The 20,952-nt window shown below is 37.0% G+C and overlaps 1 protein-coding gene across 1 annotated transcript; it reads right to left on the reverse strand.

The window, feature by feature from the left end:
* Positions 1-679: 679 nt before the first annotated feature.
* On the reverse strand, positions 680-20,866 carry LOC110928163 (cytochrome P450 87A3). Its single transcript, XM_022171332.2, has 11 exons — positions 20,760-20,866; positions 17,403-17,574; positions 16,739-17,060; positions 16,057-16,209; positions 14,142-14,355; positions 2,829-2,866; positions 2,669-2,758; positions 2,241-2,319; positions 2,040-2,146; positions 1,020-1,147; positions 680-934 (listed from the first exon to the last, which is right to left on the reverse strand). Exons 2-11 carry the CDS (start codon positions 17,492-17,494, stop codon positions 835-837), a joined length of 1,323 nt encoding a protein of 440 aa, XP_022027024.2. The 5' UTR covers positions 17,495-17,574; positions 20,760-20,866; the 3' UTR covers positions 680-834.
* Between the last annotated feature and the right edge of the window lie 86 nt (positions 20,867-20,952).

Below are 20,952 nucleotides of genomic sequence, written 5' to 3' on the forward strand. Positions count from 1 at the left end.
CAGAGTTTGCATTGTATTGGGCTTTGGGCCTTTGTGTCCTGACTTTAGTAGCTAGGACTTCCAATTGGATATAAACTCTTTAGTGAAATGTTATATGTGGAGATTTCTTTTGTGGAAAGTTTGTTATTCAAGGAAACCCTAATTATTACCACTGTGTGTTCATTGACGGCTACTGTGTGACGTCATTCATCATCTTCATCATTCTTATTCTACACTTTCTTGATCCAATACTCTATAGTAGTGATTGCTAGGTGGATTCCGCACACCTGGTGATTGTTGTCCGAGTGAGATCCTTGGGTAGAAGACCTTTCACAAGTGAGCTTCTTTCAAGCGTGATTAAAGCCATTTGCTCGTGAATAACACTATTTTTCTAAATTAACATTCAAATTGAAATTTGTATTTAATTTTTAAGAATCACTTTAAAGTTTTAGGAAGAGATACTACAAGCCGTATTTTGAAATATCAATTCTTATTAAAAAGGGTTTTACAACAAGTTTTTTTTTTCATTAAGCGTTTTATTTGTTAACAAAATCTTTTATACACTTCTCAACGAAAAGCTAACATGCACGTTGCCTAGGGAACAAAAAGTTAACCCTCATTTGAAAAATATAAATAAAACATGTAATTGTAAAGTGTACGAAGTTCTTCAATTAATAAATAGTAGGTCGTGTCGAATTTATACATTTAACATTATATTCCATTTTATGACAAAGGTCTTTAACTGAGATACATGAATCGCAAATACGAGGTGAAACTCTCCCCATCTCTTTATTTAAATGAAAGTTGATATTTCTATGATATGACTAACTGTTCCAGATGTTAATTGGATCGATCTTATTGTTGTTTATCTTTCTCAAAGAACTGAACATGAAATCCATTAGGAAACTGTAAAGCTGGAGTTCGTACAATATCTCCTCCTTTGATTGGTTGCCACCTAAATTTGTAAAGATGTAAGTTAATATATCTCGATCTTTAATTATATCTCTATCATTATAATATATTCTTGATTCTATTTTTACCAATATTTGGTCACTAGGCAATGCAAAAAGATGGCCATTTGAAGTCTAGCCAAATCTGCTCCAACACAATACCTCTGGGCGCCTCCAAAAACCATGAAAGTCTTTGAAGAACCTTTCAATTCCATCCCCTACTTGAAAGTTGCAATACAGTTTAAGACTTCAAGTTTATATCTCATTTATTTATGGGAAAATTCCTAAAATGAACATATGACCAAAAAAGTACACCAAAATTAACATCGACTTTTCAAAATTCCAAAATGAGCATGTAAACGTGTCAAACTTGATGCAAAAACGCACTCCATGTGGAAAATTTAGCTGTGTGACACATGTATTCTTTGTGAGAAAACCACCTTAGAAGAATTCTGCGTGCAATCACACTCCACATTGCAACAAATCGAACTAAGAAATTTAAAAACCGAGTAAACTACAATTTTCGTCCTTATATTTGTCCAAAATAAAACTATTAGTCCGATAATTTTCGTCCTTATAGTTTGTCTAAAAAAATCATATAAATGCAAAAACGTGGGAGAAAACAAACGTCTGAAATGAATGGCGTTTAAATGGTGGATTTAAACCCAAACAATAATGACACTATAGGATGATAAATGCAAAAATTAACTATTAGGCTAATAGTTTTATTTTGGACAAACAACAAGGACAAAAAATGTACGTAGTTTACTCATAAAACTCTTGGTTTTAAAAATCATTTTCCTTGTCATCCCTCTAGCGACTTTCATTTCTTTGCATGTCCCACCGGCTACTTTAATTCTTTGCGCGTCCCGTCTGCAGCCATTGATTTCTTTGTACACCCCGGCAAAAGATGTAAAAAAACCGAATTTATTTTTGCACTCGAGCCCTAGTGTGTCCATGTGGAGTGTGTTTTGCACAGAGTTTGACACATGGAGTACGTTTTCGCATAGATCGTACATATTCATTTTAGATTAACTTTCTGGTCATAGGTTCATTTTCGGAAATTTTTTGGTCTTTATTTATTTGTTGTGAAATGCATACAGCGGTTACCTCCCATCTCCATGGATTGAACTTTAGTGGATCCTTATAGTTAACAGGGTCTAAATGGACGGCTGGGGAACATACCATCACCACCCAACCAGATGGGATAGTGTAGTCTGCATTAAGTCAATTTCTGTATCAGGTACCCATAAGATACGCATATGAATCTTACTATATCTAGAAAGTTACATGCAAATGTTTAGTAGTTACCTTTGAACTTGATATCCGTTAATGCTTTGCTGAACGCTACTGGAGCTATGTTACCCAACCGTAGTGTTTCGTTAATAATCTGTAAGTTATGTAGTTAGTTCATATTTGATCAATTTACATATAAATGAGTCGTTTGGTTATATTTATGCCCCTTGGGTAAAACGGGTCATATAAAAAAAATTAATTAAGAGTGTATTTTTTTGAATACATAAACTACTTTATTAAGAAAACTGATTATTAGTTGTCATGTTATGGCTTCTTTAATCATAGTTATAGTTGGAACAGTTTGTAAAAGGTTAAAAATAATGGAAAAGGCATTTGTTAGTCAACATGCCTAACCCGAGCCTGTTTTAAGTAGTCATGAATCCATCCTTGCAATTTCTAGTTTTGGTCACAAATTATAAATACAGAGGATAACCAGTGAACACCTGAAAAGTGAATGTCATCGATTTATATTCTTCCCATGTAAGTCCAGCCTCCGGTTTTTCTCGCTTTTTTAAAATTAGCTCGTGTTCTTCCTGCGTGCATAAAATAACAAGCATGTTAAACGAGTGAAATCTTTTTTGGGATTTTAAAATTTTCACATACCGCCAATTCCTTCAGTGCTCGAGGATTATCTGTTAGAAATGTAGGTCCCTGTTTCGCGGAGGATTACGAACCTAAACCTTGTTATACAAACCTACTAGCGAGTGCGGAATCCAAGCTAGCAAGCAAACCGAGTTAGTAGCAAGTAGAGAAACAAACACACAAAGATTCACCGATTAACACTAGTCGTATTAATGCAAATGAAGGTTCGGTTACAAGCTCAATGTTTACAGAAGTGTTCTATAAACTCTCTAAGTGTGTGTGTGAGTTCTGGGCAGAATGCTCTCTAAGCTTCTATCTCTCGGGTGTGTGAAAATGGCAGAACTCACTAACACTCAACACATGCATGGGTATATATACCCAGCTCAGCAGGTCTGCTCGAAGGATTCGACAGATGGTCCGAAGGATCATCTGTCGACCACATGTTACACGAAAGATCAGCATGGACCTCGAAGGATCATCCTTCGAGGTCTAATGGTCGAACCATGGTCGAACCATATCTTTCGATCACCTCGAAGGATCAGGTGTATCCTTCGAGGCTATCCTTCGATCAGAACATCTTTCAACTGTTGTCCAAGTCAAACCGGAGGATGGTTGACTTGGTCAACTTACAATACAAATCAGGACATCGTTTATATCAGACCGAATACAGACAAAGTACAGACACAAGTGCACCAACAAACTCCCCCTTGGCTGTAGCTTTGTCTTTGATCTCTAATCTTTGTCTTGTTCTTCTAAAAGTGTAGACTCGTCTTGAACTTCGACGGTCTTTGGTCTTCAAGTCTTCAAGACTCTGATGTCCTATCATGTCTTCAATGTCGGAGGGTCTTCAAAGTCTTCACGTCTTGAAAGTAGAAAGTGTATCAACAAACTACCCGTATCATGTAGGAAGTGTGTTGACAAACTCCCCCTTAACATAAGCTCCCCCTTGAGTTATGCTCGTGAAATACTTTAACTTTATGAAGTAAGATCCTTGTGGTGTTGATGATGGCCAGCGGCAACTCGATCATCTTCATCTTTTGAGCGCCTTCTCGTCGTGTCTTCATTCCAAGGCTTGTCATCGACCATGTTCTCCTAGCCTTTAGAATCTGCACATGCAAGAAATCTAAACGCGTAATGAGAACAACTGCTTGGAATAGTATAAACAAATGACACACGAGTGACCATGTCAAAATCAAACACCGTCCGACAGTTTGAAAGTTTAATAAATTTATCAATTTTAAATTCTAACTTTCAAAATCTGCAAATTTTGACCGTTTATGAAGATTTAGTCAGTTCGGTTTTCAGTCAGGTTTCAGGTAACGAAGACTTGAGCTCCAACATCGTACGATCGAAAATAAAGCAGAAATAAAATCTTTTTGGCTTTTATAAAGTTTATATTAAAACAAGCCTAAAATCTTTTTGGTATTTTTGAAATTAAAAGATAACAATTTAAAATCCTTTGAGTGTTATCAAACGACATCACCGCTAATGTCGTGCTGATATGCATCAAACGACGAAACTGTTTAAAAGAAATAATAAAAGTTAAACAGTAAATAAATAAATATATACAAACATTCTTTTTGCGAGTTTCGAGGGTAAGAGAATCATATCAGTGTACGGTCATGCCAAAACACTCTTGTTGTTCAGTTAGTTAACATTAAGATAAGCATCCTATAACAATTATCGGTATTGTTGTCCACTTAAGCTCAACTTATCAGATGTAATCATGGCGAGGGGATACGTTAAGGTATGATTTATACTTACCGACCGGTGTTCATCCACATCACGACACATTCCCGTATCAAGGTATGCACGAGTGTTCATCTTACCGGTGAGTATACCGATTATCATCTGTTTGACCGTATAAATTGTGAGATACTCACTTATTTTGATTTGAAAACAAGTCCTATGTGATATAATCACTTATTGATGAGGAACTTGATTTTCGTATGCATGAGGGCACAGGTGCAAGTCCGTGAACAGGTCAGTACTTCCGTACAGCAGAGAGACGAACTTGACACCCGGAAAAATGTGATATTTTATCACTTATTTGATTTGGACATGTGATTGTTTATCACTTATTGAGGTCGAATGCAGTATGCAATATGTACACGTATGTATAGTATCATGGAAGATCTAGACTTGCGTCCCCGTTATTTTTCGGTAAAAGATACAACCATGATACCCAGATGATAAGCAGCATAAAGACCGAATATCTCAGAACCTCGGCAATCTATCAAACGAAATTTCGGTACTAAGACCATATGCCAATGAATGGTTCCCACCTGGTCTTCAGTCGATTAAGATTTATATCACCCTGCACACTTTAAAATGATTGTGAGCCTACCGATACATCTTATATAGAGCTGCTTATCGTTTTGCATTTAAGGTTTAAAGAGGTTTGGATAGACCACTGATGTACTATCATTTTCTCTTTTGCTCGCCAGGAAACTCATTTTTGTTTTTCTATTGTTTTTGTGTTTTTGAATTTTTCGATGTTTTTGGATTTTCCGATTTTTGGATTTACTCCCCCTAAAATCAACAAACTAAGATAAATTTAAAAACACAAAGGTATTTACAAAAATGATTTTCCGATGTTGGTTTTACTCTTGCTTGACCTTAATGCCGTTTACCAATAATAAAAAGTCAAATCTTGATTTGTCAAAAGCTTTGGTAAATAAGTCGGCACGTTGGTCATCGGTGTGGACCTTAACAACATCGATTAGCCTTTTCTCAAAGCAATCACGTATGAAGTGATATTTGATTTCGATGTGTTTGGTCTTTGAATGCTGCACAGGATTTCTAGTGATATCTAAAGCAGCAGAATTATCAACGTAAATAGGAGTAGTTAGGAATTCAAAACCGTAGTCCCGCATTTGTTGTTGAATCCAAAGTACTTGGGAGCAACAACTTGAGGCAGCAATGTATTCAGCTTCGCATGTTGATGTAGCTACACACGTCTGCTTCTTGCACTGCCATGTGACTAGGCGATTTCCTAAGAACTGACATCCAGCCGTTGTGGATTTGCCGTCGATTTTGCATCCGCCAAAATCAGAATCACTGAAAGCTACCAATTCAAAGTTATTATCCCTAGGGTACCACAGACCAGTGTCAGGGTACGCCTTCAAATAACGAAAAATCCTTTTAACAGCAGCAAGATGTGAGGCCTTCGGGTTAACTTGATATCTAGCAAGCAGGCACGTTGGGTACATTATGTCTGGCCTTGATGCTGTGAGATACATGAGAGATCCGATCATGGCGCGATAGATAGAAGGGCTAACAGCTTCTCCCTTCAAGTCTGGAGTAATTCCGTGATTAGTTGGCAATGGGGTACCAATGGGCGTTGCATCAGACATCTGGAACCGGCTCAAGATGTCACCAACATATTTAGTCTGATGGATGAATATCCCAGACTCCGTTTGTTGTACTTGTAGGCCCAAGAAGAAGGTCATTTCCCCCATAGCACTCATCTCGAATTTATCCTGCATAATGCGCTCGAATTCCCTACACAAGACATCATTAGTAGAACCAAAAATAATGTCATCAACGTATACCTGTACCAGAAGAAGATCTCCATCTTGTTCTTTGATGAAGAGAGTACAGTCGATAAGACCTCTACGAAAACCGTTCTCCAGCAGATAGTGAGATAAGGTTGCATACCAAGCTCGTGGTGCTTGATGAAGACCATAAAGAGCTTTGTTGAGCAACCAAACCCGATCGGGATGGATAGGATCTTCAAAACCTGGAGGCTGTTCGACGTACACCTCTTCTTCAACCACACCATGTAAAAATGCACTTTTCACGTCCATCTGATAAACCTTGAATCCTTTGAAGGACGCATAGGCTAGAAAGATTCGAATTGCTTCGAGACGTGCCACTGGTGCATAGACTTCGTTGTAGTCGATCCCTTCAATCTGACGAAAACCCTGAACGACTAAACGTGCTTTGTTTCGGATAACAACTCCGCGGTCATCCTTTTTGCATTTGAAAACCCAACGGGTACCAATCTTCTTATATCCAGCAGGTTTCTCTACGAGTTTCCAGACACCCAGCTTCTGGAATTGTTGCAGTTCTTCCTGCATTGCTTCAACCCAAGCATTATCCTTCAAGGCTTCTTTCCACGTTCTTGGTTCTTCTTGTGAAACATAACACGCGAAGGACCAGTCGTTTTGTTGCCCGGATTCTCGAATAGCTGCATACAAGCCTGCATTGTTGTTGTTTCGCAACATGTTTCTTGTTTGTACGCCACTTTGCACATTTCCAATGATGTTTTGTTGAGGATGGGTATTATGAATCCTTGTTTCTGGATTATCTGGAACTGGAACATTTATACCCAGGTTGTTAAGATTAAGATCAACAACCAATTCAAGACCAGGAATTGACGAAGAGGATGATGCAGTAGCCTCAGCTGTTCTATGGGCATCTACTGGAGGAGTACCCTCTGAAGTACCATGAACTGCTGTTGTAGGAGCTTCCTGATCTGCATCTAGAAATTCATCATCCTCTGAAGATTCGTTCAATTCGTTTGCATCATGAAAATCCTCATTGTTGAGAGTATTATTGTTCACCGAAGAAGATGGTTCTTGATTAACAAGAATTGGACGAACCACCGGTGAAACTGTTGCATTGTCACTCTCGAAAAACATCCTAGCCGCAGCATTTTCTTCAGCGGCTTCAACATTGATCGAATTGAAGAAGTCATCGTACTCAAACATCCAAGGTTGACCCGGATTTTTGACTGGCAAGGTGTGCCTTTGTACTCTGACCTCAGACCATTCTTCAACCCTTTTAGTCTCTAGATTCCAGACTCGTAAGTTAGGGGTGGCATACCCAAGAAAGTATCCATCAATTGCTCTTGCCCCAAACTTTCCATTAGGATCGATGATTGTGCATGGAGCTCCAAACGGTTCGAGATAAGACAAATCTGGTTTCCGTTTTTGAAGAAGCTCAAAGCAGGTCTTGTTGTGTCTTTTGACTGTAAGGACTCTGTTCAATGTGTAACATGCAGAGGCCACAGCTTCAGTCCAGAATGGAATGGGTAACTGTGACTCTACCAACATTGTCCTAGCAGTCTCGATCAATGTGCGGTTCTTACGTTCAGCGACACCATTCTGTTGAGGAGTATAAGCTGCACTAAACTCATGAAGAATACCTTTTGAAGTGCAGAACTCCATCATGGAATGATTCTTAAATTCAGTACCATTGTCGCTACGTATCCGCCTAACCTTCAACTTATACAAATTCTCAATCTGAATGATCAAGTTTTTGATAATGCCAAAGGTTTCACTCTTGTGTGCCATGAACGCAACCCAAGAAAATCTTGAATAATCATCAGTAACCACGAGGCAGTATTGATCACCCCGAATACTCTTGTGCTTGACAGGACCGAACAAATCCATGTGCAAACGTTCAAGAGGAACTGCCACTGTGTTGATCTTCTTTGTAGGGTGCTTCTTCTTTGTTTGCTTTCCTTTCTGGCACGAAACACAGATGTCTTGAAGATGGAAATTTTTGAGGGGAACACCATTCACCAATTCATTTGAAACCAAATGATTCATTTTGCGTAAGTGAATGTGACCCATTCGTCTGTGCCAAGAGATAGTGTCTTTTTCTGTGGCTTTGGAAACGAAACAAGTTGCTTGTGCAGACGTAGTAATAGCCTGGCTCATGTCAAGGACGTACAAATCATTTATCCTTGGAGCCGACAAGAGAATCCATTCTTTTGGAATTTTGAAGCCGGGTTTCAGCACATAACATCCATTAGCATCAAAGTGTACTGAAAATTTCTTGTCACAAATTTGAGAAACACTAAGAAGATTGTGATCAAGTTGTTGCACAAAATTGATCTTGTCAAAGCTGACAATCCCGTTAGATATCATTCCTTCTCCCGTAATGTATCCACCTTTATCTCCAGCAAAAGCAACATAACCTCCTCTAATAGATTTAACGTCATAGAGAAGCTTCATGTCGCCTGTCATGTGCCTAGATGCCCCACTATCAACAATCCAATGACTACTGATAGTTCCTCCTGAAGCACCCTGCACATGAACTCAAATGAATTAGTTGGAGATGGGGACCCAAGCCATTGTGGTCTTGGGTCTTCCATTTTCATCAATGACAATAACTTCTTGTCTTTGATGGTTGGTGAATTGTGATGGTCCCCCTGATTCAACAACCGTTTTTGGTTTCCAAGTCTGTTTGGTTTCACCAGTGTTTTTCTTTAAAATTTTAACTTCTTGATGATTTGAAGTTTTAGAATTTTCTGGTTTTACAACAACAGATTGTTTTTGAACCACATCGGTTCTAATCGCTTTTTCTATCTTTTTGACCTGTTGGCGTTTCTGTTTCTTTTCCCTTTCTTTTACAAGGCGGGGATCTTGTTTTGTGGAAACAGATGGCTTACGGTCAGTCTTACCACGGGGATCATCAACCTTTCCTTTCTGCTTATGAAGATATGGGCATTTTCTAATAATGTGCCCAATGGTTCCACACTCAAAACATGATCTTCGTTCTACAAACCCCGAAGAATCATGTGATCGTCTAGCCGATGATGTTGAACTTTGTGAACCCGAGGTACTAGGTTTTGAACTGCTTGGTTCGTTTCTTTTCTCGACAATAGCTTTCTTGACAAAATCTAAGTTAGATTGATTTTCAAACTTTTCAATTTTGTCTGTTCCCGTCGATTTCACAAAGTTAACATTTTTCTTCTTCTTTTGATTCGGCTTCTTGTTAGTTTGAGCCGGTGTTTTACCTTTGGGTTTGGTGTGATTTTGCTGTGTTGGCACTGTTGGTAATTTCTTGTTGCCAAATTGTTTTCGAATTTCAGCCTTTGGAATAGGAGGACACTGTGTAACTGTAACTTTAGGTCCTGCCTTTCCCAAGAACTTACTCGTCGAATTCTCAAAGACTTTGCAGATTAAGGATTGATTAACGTTCTTAATGGGAAAATCTTTGTCTGAGTAAATTTTATCATCACCAACTAGAGTGTACAGCAAATTCACACTCTCCGGCTCTCCTGCAGATGAGGACTCAGTTGCAACAGTCTTAGCGGGTTGAACAGGGGGATCACATAGAATGTGATTCTCAAGAGGTATGTCCTCATTTTTGACTACCGCATCAGACTTTGCTGGGACAGTATCATCAGATTCATCATCAGACGAATCAGCATCCTCAATCACAACTGGAGGATCTTGATTCTGTTCAGCACTCACAAATGTATCTGCTGACACATCTGAATCTGAGGATACTTCCTTTTGGTATCCGAGCCCTGCAGCAAACTCCTTAACATCTAGAGGCACAGAAGGTTCAAAGAAAACCCTGTCCTCTTCATCAGGCATGGCGTCATAGTTATGTCTCACTGGTGGTGGACACTTCTTGTACCCTATGCATGTGACATCTCTCTTTTCCTTCTGAACGTCAATGATGTGATCTAACACATAGCTAGAACTCAAATAACTGTCTAGCTTGAGTTTGATCGCATCACTTTCGGTTTTCACACAAGCCATCTCTTTTTGCATATTCTCAAGGCGAGATATATACAAATTAATATCAGTTTGTTTTCTTGAAACCATTTTAGTCAGTTCTGTTTTATCCTTCTTTAATGTTTCAATTACTGACTTAAATTCTTTTTCATGGTTTTCATAAAACATGTTGGCTTCTGTGCATTTAGAGAGGTCCACAGTCAACTTCTGATTGTGGATGAATGTCACATCATATTTCTCTTGCAAAGCGTCATGCTTACTTTGCAAGTCACTCAAATTCTCACTCACAGTAGTATGTTTGTCTTGCAAGTCAAACAAACTAGCTTGTAAAGCATCATGTTTGCCTTGCAACTCAGACATACTTTTCTCAAGATCAGCACATCTAGCATGCAACCTAGCACATTCATCACAATTAACAGCAGTGGGTTCATCGACACATACCTGACTTGATGAACCGTCGACATTAGCCATAAAGGCTGAATGGAGAGAAGACGAAGAGTAAGCAGCTTGATCCACCAGAATAGATCTTCTTTGAGTTTCTGCTACAGCTTCCCCCAAGAGTTCATCAATGTCAATATCATCCGAAACATTAGATGTCTCACCCACATGATCATCACCAGAGTTGGATGATTCTTCATTAACACTCCTGCTGTATCCAGAGGAGTCTTCATCTTCAGACGATTCATCACCACTGGCAGAAGATTCTCCACCATTGGTGTGAACCAGCTCCTTCACAATCTGAGCAAAACATGCTGTTCCATCAGGAGCATCACCACCCAACTGGATTGACCAGTCACAACCTTCATCCACCTGAACTGCAAGTGCTCGGTTGGTTTGGTTGTTGACAGGCACCAATGTACGATCATTGTTTCTGTTCTGCTGGTTGCCTTGGTTCCTGAAGGGGTTTTGATTCCCGTGCTGGGCTGGCTTTGTACATTCCCGTTTAAAGTGGCCCCGTTCACCACAGTTGAAGCACTTAACAGCTTGCTTATCGAACCCATACTTGGTGTCTCGCTTACTTTCCAAGCTGGTTCTTCCAGTACTTTCCATCCAATCCTTTGCTCTTCTCACAGCACTCGCAAAGGCCCACTTGATGTCCATCAAGTCCATCTCCTCCTTATCAATCTGCCTGTAATCTTCTTGTGTCAGATTAATGTTTCCAATCTGACCTTCTATCAACCCACAGTACGCGCTCACTACAGTGTTAAGCAGCTCCATGTGTTCCTTAGCTACTTCTACACTGATTTTAGAGAAGCTTGACGTGTCGAGCTGTACTGTACTTGACTTTGATTGTTGACCTGCAGCAGATGATGTTCCTCCATAACATGCATATTGAGGTTGTTGAGCAGGAGGAGGATGAGGTGGTTGTATTGGATTTCCATACAGATCTGTGGTTGGAGGCGGCTTTACAGGAACTTGCACTGGATTGCCATACATATCCGTGCTTGTGACAAACGCCGTTTGAAGTGGAGCATGTGATCCAGCTTTTGCAGATGAAGTAGTGGAGGTGCCATAATACATCTCTGGATTCTGTGGCACTGCAACTCTCTTTGCCTTCAACGTTTCTTCCTGATCCTTGTTCTCCAGAAGCTGCACGAAATCGTTGATATTGGTAGTTCTCAACGTTCCGTTGTACTTCAAGATTTCCAGGAAGTTGTTCCATTGAGGAGGCAATGCATCGGCAAACTTCTTTACCACCTCTGTTGGAGTCGTTGTGACTTCAAAGTTGGTCAGCTCAGTAAGTAGGTGATAGAAACGGCTTGTCATATCTCCTAAGGACTCCTTATCCATACATGTGAAGCCATCAAATTCTTTCTTCAGTAGATCTCGTCGTAGTTGACGTGTGGCTTCATTACCTACTCCTCTTGTCTTCAAGGCATCCCACAGCTTCTTCGTAGTCTTGAAACTGACGAACTGATGATAAATATCCTTGCTCAGTGCTTGAGTGAGGATAGCGTATGCTTTCTTTTCTAAGTCATACGTCTTCTTTTGTTCATCAGGAAGATCGGCAAATGTAGCTGTCGAAGAAGCAGCAACCTCGATAGTTTGATCGAATTCCGTAATGAACCGTAACCACAACTCTGTATTTTGACCAAGAATATATGTATGGAAACGATCAACCCATCCCGGATATTCATGAAGATGCATCAACTTTGGAGGCCTGTTTAAACTTCCGGTTTCACTTTCGCTTAGTAGAAGACTTTGAATACTCGGAGTTTGATTTGAGACAAACGCCCATTGACCAGCTGGAGTGGCATTTGCTTGTGAGGATGTAGAAACTGGAGATTCGGCCCATGATGGAGATTGACTGGTATTCATGTATTTTCCACTGTCTGGAGCCGGACTTCCCCACCAACTCGGATTCATGATAGATAAGCAAAATAAATGCTAAGTAAGAATGATCCGAAAGATACACAGCCGAAGGATCCTGGTTGAAGGATCTGAAATCACAGAAACTTGTTAGCAATAAACTGACCACAGTCGAAAGATCGATTTATTGTTCGAAGGATCAACAGTATTCGAAAGATTACTGTTGACTCTCGAACAATGACTTCGAAGGATTCAAGAGCTCGAAGGATTCCTTTTTGAAAGATCCTTATCTTTCGAGTTAACTCTTTATCTTTCGAATAACAGATCTCGAAAGATTCACCAATACGAAGGATCCTAATCTTTCGGACACTAATCTTTCGAAAAGATTCCTCTGTCGAAGGATATGTTTCAGACTTCGAAGGATGGGTCGAAGGATATAAATCTTTCGAGCCCTCCTTGATCGAAAGATATCGAAGGATGATCTTTCGATGTCGAAAGATATCTTTCGAGAGCTCTGACACAATCTGATCTGATGTGAAAGGTTGGTGAAAAGGTGACAGGGGTTGGTGAAGTTGCTTTCGGCAGAAAGGATGTTTCTGCACAACTTTCCACCAAACTTTTTGACTTTCAAAAATTATACCCAAAAAGGCAAAACCTTATCCTCAAGTTCAGTCACCGGAAACACACCGGAATACCACCGGAAAACACAAGGTTTTCTAAAAACCAATTTTTATGTTACCCAACCCAACCTGACCACTCCCGGTTAGTTTAGACACGTTTTTACTCAAAGAAAATGCAAGAAACTTAGTAAAAACAGGTGCAAAACCAAGTGTTTCAACACACCAAAACTTGTAAAAACCCGGTTTTAAACAAGGTTAAGAGCCTTAGCTCTGATACCACTTGTAGGTCCCTGTTTCGCGGAGGATTACGAACCTAAACCTTGTTATACAAACCTACTAGCGAGTGCGGAATCCAAGCTAGCAAGCAAACCGAGTTAGTAGCAAGTAGAGAAACAAACACACAAAGATTCACCGATTAACACTAGTCGTATTAATGCAAATGAAGGTTCGGTTACAAGCTCAATGTTTACAGAAGTGTTCTATAAACTCTCTAAGTGTGTGTGTGAGTTCTGGGCAGAATGCTCTCTAAGCTTCTATCTCTCGGGTGTGTGAAAATGGCAGAACTCACTAACACTCAACACATGCATGGGTATATATACCCAGCTCAGCAGGTCTGCTCGAAGGATTCGACAGATGGTCCGAAGGATCATCTGTCGACCACATGTTACACGAAAGATCAGCATGGACCTCGAAGGATCATCCTTCGAGGTCTAATGGTCGAACCATGGTCGAACCATATCTTTCGATCACCTCGAAGGATCAGGTGTATCCTTCGAGGCTATCCTTCGATCAGAACATCTTTCAACTGTTGTCCAAGTCAAACCGGAGGATGGTTGACTTGGTCAACTTACAATACAAATCAGGACATCGTTTATATCAGACCGAATACAGACAAAGTACAGACACAAGTGCACCAACAAGAAACTTGATTGCTAATGTTATCGCTTGGGAAGTTGATTCATGGTTAGCAAACAATAGCCCAAATATCAAGTCCAAAGAAATTTCTTCTGTAAGGGTTGTATCATTTTTCTTGAGTTCTTCAATAACATAATCAAAGAAATCATTTTGGACCTCATTTGGCTTAGCCTGTCTTGCTTGTAGCATGTTCTTAAGCATCATCATCACCTTCTTTCTTCCCTGATTATATCAAGGAAGTGACGCGTTAGATCTCCAACCCAAAACCCCGAAAACACCCACCAACATGCCTAACTGTGTCATTAGAAAGCACCATTTTATGAACAACATCTAATTGTATTCCTAAATATACACTATTTGTCTACTGTGAAACTCGAAGCCTTGGCCTCATGGGAAGAGACACCATTTTACACATCTTAGTACCACTAAGCCAAATGTCTTTTGGTTAATTACAAACGTTCTTCATAGATAACATACACTTCTACATCATCACCACATTTTACATTTATTTTTAATATTCAAATATATTGCTTTTTTATAATAAATATAATTATTTACAGAAATTTAATTAACTTATCATAATACAACAATCGTTATTAGTAAAATAGTTTATATAAATAGAAAAAAATACAGTATTGTATTGAAGAAATAAATGTAGTGTAAAAAGTTATATAAATTAATGTACTTTAGAACTAAAACATTACCTATTTTAATTATTCTACCCAAACACTATGTGTAAAATGATTTGAGCTAAAAATAAATGTGATGCACAAGTGATTTTTTCACATGATACAAGTCGACGTAAAAGTAATAAAAAAATACAAAAACCCAACCAATCCCACCATTTGCTTCCCACCTTGCGAGTCTACTCTGCAAGTACCTTGCTCTTGGGCATCTCACTCCAGCCCTCAAGGGCCAGGTTTGGAGATCGCCAGCTTAGGTTCTCTTTAAGAGTCCATGGAACTAGAACTTTTACCATGACAAGGTCTCTCTTCTCTATCGGCTACAACTAGAAGTGTACAAAAAAACTGATTTTAGAATCGAAACCGGAAAAAAAACCGAAACCGGTTTTTTTTTAACCGGTTTTTTATAACCGGTTTTTTTTTAACCGCCGGTTTTTATACCGGTTACTATTCTTGACTTCAAAAACCGGTTATTAACCGAACCGGTTATTAAAAAACCGGTTAAAACCGGAAAAAACCGGTTTTTTTGGGAAAAACCGGTTAAAAACCGGTCCCAACCGGTTATTGTTTTGGACCTCAAAAACCGGTTAGTAACCGGAACCGGTTATAAAAAAAAACCGGTTTTTATTTTGTGTGAAAAAACCGAAACCGGTTTTTGAAAAAAACCGATTTGTACACCTCTAGCTACAACTAGAGGGTTCAAATTATGTTTTCTATAAATAGAAAAATCTCCGACTTTTACCTAATATTCTTAACTAATTCACGTGGTCAGGGGTCAACGGCCCCTCTTAAACCCCCTCTGGTTCTACCCATGAACCCATTAACAAGTTTCTTACAGGTGGCCAAATGAGCTTGCCAACTTGGGTAATGACTAATGACACAAAATAGGGTCAGAGCTTATTTGGTGAGGTTGGGCTGGTCTGGAAACGAACACTTCGTCAATGACTCAATCCTTTTCTGAATCATAATAGTTTGTGTATTTTATTCGAAATAATAATATTTTCAGACCCTACGGGATAGAGGTAAAAGACTGTCTACATCTACACTCATCAGACCCTACCTTAGCTTTGTTATTGTTAGGATTTACAGAGTATGATGATGATTCTAGTTAGTTTTTTTTTAATCCGTGAATGAGAAGTAAAATACTAAGATCCACTTCTACTTATTGGGTTATAAAACTGGTTGAGACTGATGGAATAAACTATGCATATAGATTAAATATTATCAATATATTGTCTACCTGTAAACACTTGTAATAAGCAGTTCCAGGTATCTCCAAAGGAAATGAGTATAGTCCTCGAACAAAAGCTTCATAATTCTCTCTTAAATTCTCAGAAGGCTTCTCCGCAGGATCATAACTTATCATTTTTTTCCCCATGAACTCATATATCATCTGATTAAACACCAATATAAATATATAGACAAAAGATCAAATACAAATAATTTTAACGTACAAAACGTATGAACTGAAGGTTTTGCTGAAAAAACGCGGTGGCATTTTAGTAATTATTAGTAATTATCAAAATTACTCTACAAATGATCCTATAGAGTAATTTTGATCTTTGTAGAGTAATTTTGATCTTTGTAGAGTAATATTGTAAAATGTTCTGATCTTGTAAGATAATTTTGATAATTACCCTACAAGCAAATAATTACAAAAATGTCACCGCGTGTTTTTTGTCTTTTTCATGCTATTCGTACTTTTAGTACGTTATTTGTATGGGAACCTTTTTTTTAGCATAAATTTTTTCCGTTTATTAATATAACCAGAAAACTTGTTAAGTTACATCAAAACAGAAGGTAGACGGGCAACAAGCTGCGCTGCCAACCCTTTCTGAAAACTTGTTAAGGCTTTACTCTAAATATATAATATCATAAAATTGAGTTAATAACTTGCCATGTTTTGAAAACAAAATACTTACATCTGCAACTGCAGTTTTCAATTCCGTTGTTTCCTGGCTAACCCACCTCTCCATGTTTCCTGTTGCTACAGTTTCAACTTCTGAAAATATATTTTTAAGGCTTTGGGGACCGATTACAGTTAGCACCATGTTTTTGAGATACTTACGCAAGCTTCCATGCATAAAAGCTAGACTTTGGTTCCCTAATACCTTTCTAAATCTCGGTGGATACCAACTTTCAAAGGATCGGCCTTCTTGTTGGAACACCATATAACTAAGTTCCGAATCAGTTGATACTATAACTCGTGAACCAAACAAACTAGTTCGAAATATAGATCCGTATCTAAAATATAAAATTTATTGTCACAATTTTGACTTGAAGCACTGAATTGAAACGTACATATCATAACTAATATCAAGGTGGCAATCTTAACCTATTTATTAGAAACAAATGCTAAAATTTGGGTTTTATTTATAAATAATATGTTTCGCTAAAACAGAATGGTGTTAAAGTGTCCAAAAGATGTACAAAGTGTATTTGTGAAAAGTTGGATTATTATGTACATACCAAAGGAGTTTAATCATAGCAATCGCATTATTTACCGAAGGTACTATATAACTATATTTTATAACCTGTTATATAGCCGCCTTAAATTATTTTTGCGTTTCTAAAAAACGGATTCACCTTTTTATCCTTTTCTTAATGAAAGCCGAAGTATCCAACGTGTGACTTGGGGCGATGAATTGTAGAGTTTCACCGAGTAGCGGCCAACCCATTGAACCGGGAGGAAGAGTTCCATTGCATTTAAGGTTTCTCCATTTGTATACCCAATGGGTAATACTTACTACAAACAAAGCTGCAAGGCATAGACCAACATGCAACATCTATAATTTGCAAGGAAACTATCGACTTAACTGAACGAAGGTAAAATGGGAATTATTTGGTGAGGAGAAGCAAATGGTACAGAGGGAGTTATATAGAGCCAGACATAAGAAATATTCAAGTAATACAATCCCTTGACAATCTGTCAACTAATAACCCCCAACCCCCCCCCCCCCTCTCCCAACCAAAAAAAAAAAAAAAAAAAAAAAACCTTCACCCGTCACCCACCCCACCCAAGCTAAATATTAAAAACTAAACCCTTAAATTAAATTCCTCAAATTAAATACCAAAAAGGTTTTTTTTTTTTTTTTTTTTTTTTTTTTTTTTTTTTTAAGTTAAATCATCACTTTAGCAAAAAAAAATATATATATATCATAAATAAAAAGCTGCAATTTTTATCAAAAGATTTAAAAAAAAATTGTGTGTTTTTTAAGTAGTTTTGGTTGTTTTTGTAACAACGCAATTTTTTTTATCGTCGTATTTTTTCTTTTTGCTTTTAAATACTCATAAAAGTATAAAAATTTAGTAAGAAATCAACTTTTTAGAAAAGTATTATAAGAAAACAATTACAAAATTTATTTATTTTTATTGGACTTTCTACAATTGCAAAACTTAAAAATTTGATTAGTTATAAATAAAACAAACTTTATAATACTCTATTTTGGGAGGGACTAAATTTATAATTTTGACAAAATTGAAAATTGAAAATAAATAGAAAAGGCAAGGAATCATTCAACATGTCAGTATATATATGACTCAAGATATCTTCACAACCTACTTTTATGAATTGGCTACCATTTTTATAAAATTTAGAAACTAAAAAAGTAATAATAAAGTTTAATATGTTTTAATTGAAAGTCAAAACTAAAGGGACCAATTTGGAATTTCCCTTAACTTTTAAATGTAGAAGATAGATCCCAACTTTTTCGTCCCTCTTCCTCGAACTCGAATTCGCATCATTTTAACTAGTTCTATACCCGTCTGGTGGACGGGATTTTATTTTGATATCATAACGACAAAAGTTTTTTTTATTCTAAACATATTTAGATCAAATGATCATGATGAAAAAAAGTTAACAGTATGTAAATACCCCTAATTCACGTCATCAGAAAATTACATTAATTGTTTTGGGATGAAAACGAAAATCGTTTGTCTAAATAACAAAGAAAAAGTAAGTGTTTTATACTCATAAATAAAGTTTTGGTATTCTTATTTCACCATGTCTAGAGATGCCTCTCTTATGTTTAAAAAACGTTGATCGTCCGAATTTAAAGATAAAATTCTATAAAAAGTTATATTAATTGATTCTTCTCAAATTAACTTTTAAACTTTGTATTTCTGTTAATTTTATTTATCCAATATTACGAAATTTACAAACATGTAGTATAAAATCCGTAATAAAGCTAAACTACAAGGGTGCGGTTTGTATACTAAAATTTTTATCACCAATCGTTATATCCAAGAAACCCATTTCGTTGACACGTGTCACAAAATCCTTCATTTTCTCTGAATTTTTTCCCTCTTCAAGAAACCTTAATCACTCTAATTGCCCACTTGAGATTTTTAGCCAAGTTTCTTTCCATCTTCATCGATGTTGAGACGCTTGCATCATCTTCTTCAACATCATCCCATGGTGCTATTGTTCTTGTTTGTATATGCCCCAAAGTTTAGAGAGGTGTTTTGGCAAAGGAGTAATTTGATGTTTTGAGTTTAGATCTTCATCAATAAGGTTGTTTTTAGCGTCGTATCATCTGGTAAGGCTCTCTATTTTCGGTAAATCACACATTTTTTTTCGTTTCTTACGTTTATAAGGGATTCAGTAGATTCAATTTGGGGATATCACTATCGATCACGATTTGGGGTTATTGTAAACCCATTAGTGTTTTTAGTAAGGTTTTTAATTTTATTTGGATCTTTTGTAGTGTTCTAATATTTATTAGGGTTTTGATGGATACAGTTTTTGTGATCAAACCTGTTTGGTGTTAAGTTAATCAAGCGTATGGTCACTCTCTAAAGGTATACTAATGGATCAATATTTACATGTTTATTCACAGCCTCTAATCTATGTGCTTTCAAGTAACCAAAATTGACCGGTAAAAACCATAGTTTTTTAGTTGGAAAGTTTGTGCTTGGTATTCCATTGAAAGCCAATTCATTGTTCGTTACATGGTATGTTCGGTGTGTTTGCTTTTTTTGTGTTAATTTATTATGTGGGAATATGTGTCTCTTTTTGGAGAGGAGTTGTAGTCTATAGGAGTTGCTTAGGTTAGAAAAAAAATCAACTTTTTCACAATATTGTTTACTTTTAATATGTTTTAAAAGTTTAATGGATGTAATTGTTTTAATCTACACTTTGTTTACGGAATCGTGTTGCCCGTTTACCTGTCGTTTGTTTGTAATATGTTGTTTTGGCGTTTTTTAAATGATTCCAACTATGTGAAGCATTTAAGTAATGCTTTCTGCTCTTTATATAATTGTCTATAATGTATAAAAATTTGTAGAGTTTTCTTTTAAATTAGATCTTACCTTAATATTTTCAAGGTTAAAAGGGGCTCTTTACGTACAATTTGGTGTTGTTAAGAACCTGAATGAACAACTTCCAGGTTATACTTTTCTTGTAAACATGTTTGAAGCAACTTAATTTACTATAACCATCATTTTCGTTTTACTGGTATGTATTAATAGAATTTCCCTGCGTTCTTGGTTTGTATTTTTAATTAACATTTTCATGTAAATGTCATATGGTGGGAATATATTAATAGCAGTGGAGTATACATAAGTTAGATCTTTTATCTAAAATAATATATATATATATATATATATATATATATATATATATATATATATATTAAGTCTGCATTTCATTATTTCAATTCAAGATTAGAGTTTAGTGATTTATTATTTGAAAATCATAATTGTATTACATAAAAGAAACTTGGTTTGGAATGTACAAAATTAGAAGTTTCAGTAATGTAAAACAACTTTATAAAAAAATGACTACAAATATAGTTTACATTGTAAGGTGGCAGAGGTATGCAATTGTTCTGCTACATATTGAAAACATTTGCATTATATATAATCGTAATTAGAAATGCATGACAAGTTGCATATTGTAATGCAAACAACTTTATATAAAAACTTGCCAACTAAGTCACTTACATTGATTGACGTCTAAGTTGTGAGATGGGAAAGTGAAGATGGAACATAGAACTTTGATGAGAAGACGAAAGCAGAGGGTCAAATACGTTTTACAAACACTACATGTTGTGGGTCTAAATAGGCTACTTTTGGAGGTAACCATACGGGGGTTACCTACGACAATCAAGGAAAGGTACATTATTTATATTATATT

The sequence above is a fragment of the Helianthus annuus genome, chromosome 3 (assembly GCF_002127325.2).
Source record: "Helianthus annuus cultivar XRQ/B chromosome 3, HanXRQr2.0-SUNRISE, whole genome shotgun sequence".
NCBI lineage: Eukaryota > Viridiplantae > Streptophyta > Magnoliopsida > Asterales > Asteraceae > Helianthus > Helianthus annuus.

Excerpts from the sequence above, each read along its gene's own strand:
- LOC110928163 (XM_022171332.2), bottom strand. The coding sequence starts at position 17,494 with ATGGGTTGGCCGCTACTCGGTGAAACTCTACAATTCATCGCCCCAAGT. Across the intron at positions 2,320-2,668 it reads CGATGACATTCACTTTTCAG|ATTATTAACGAAACACTACG; the intron begins GTGTTCACTGGT and ends CATAACTTACAG. Across the intron at positions 935-1,019 it reads TGCCTAGTGACCAAATATTG|GTGGCAACCAATCAAAGGAG; the intron begins GTAAAAATAGAA and ends TTACAAATTTAG.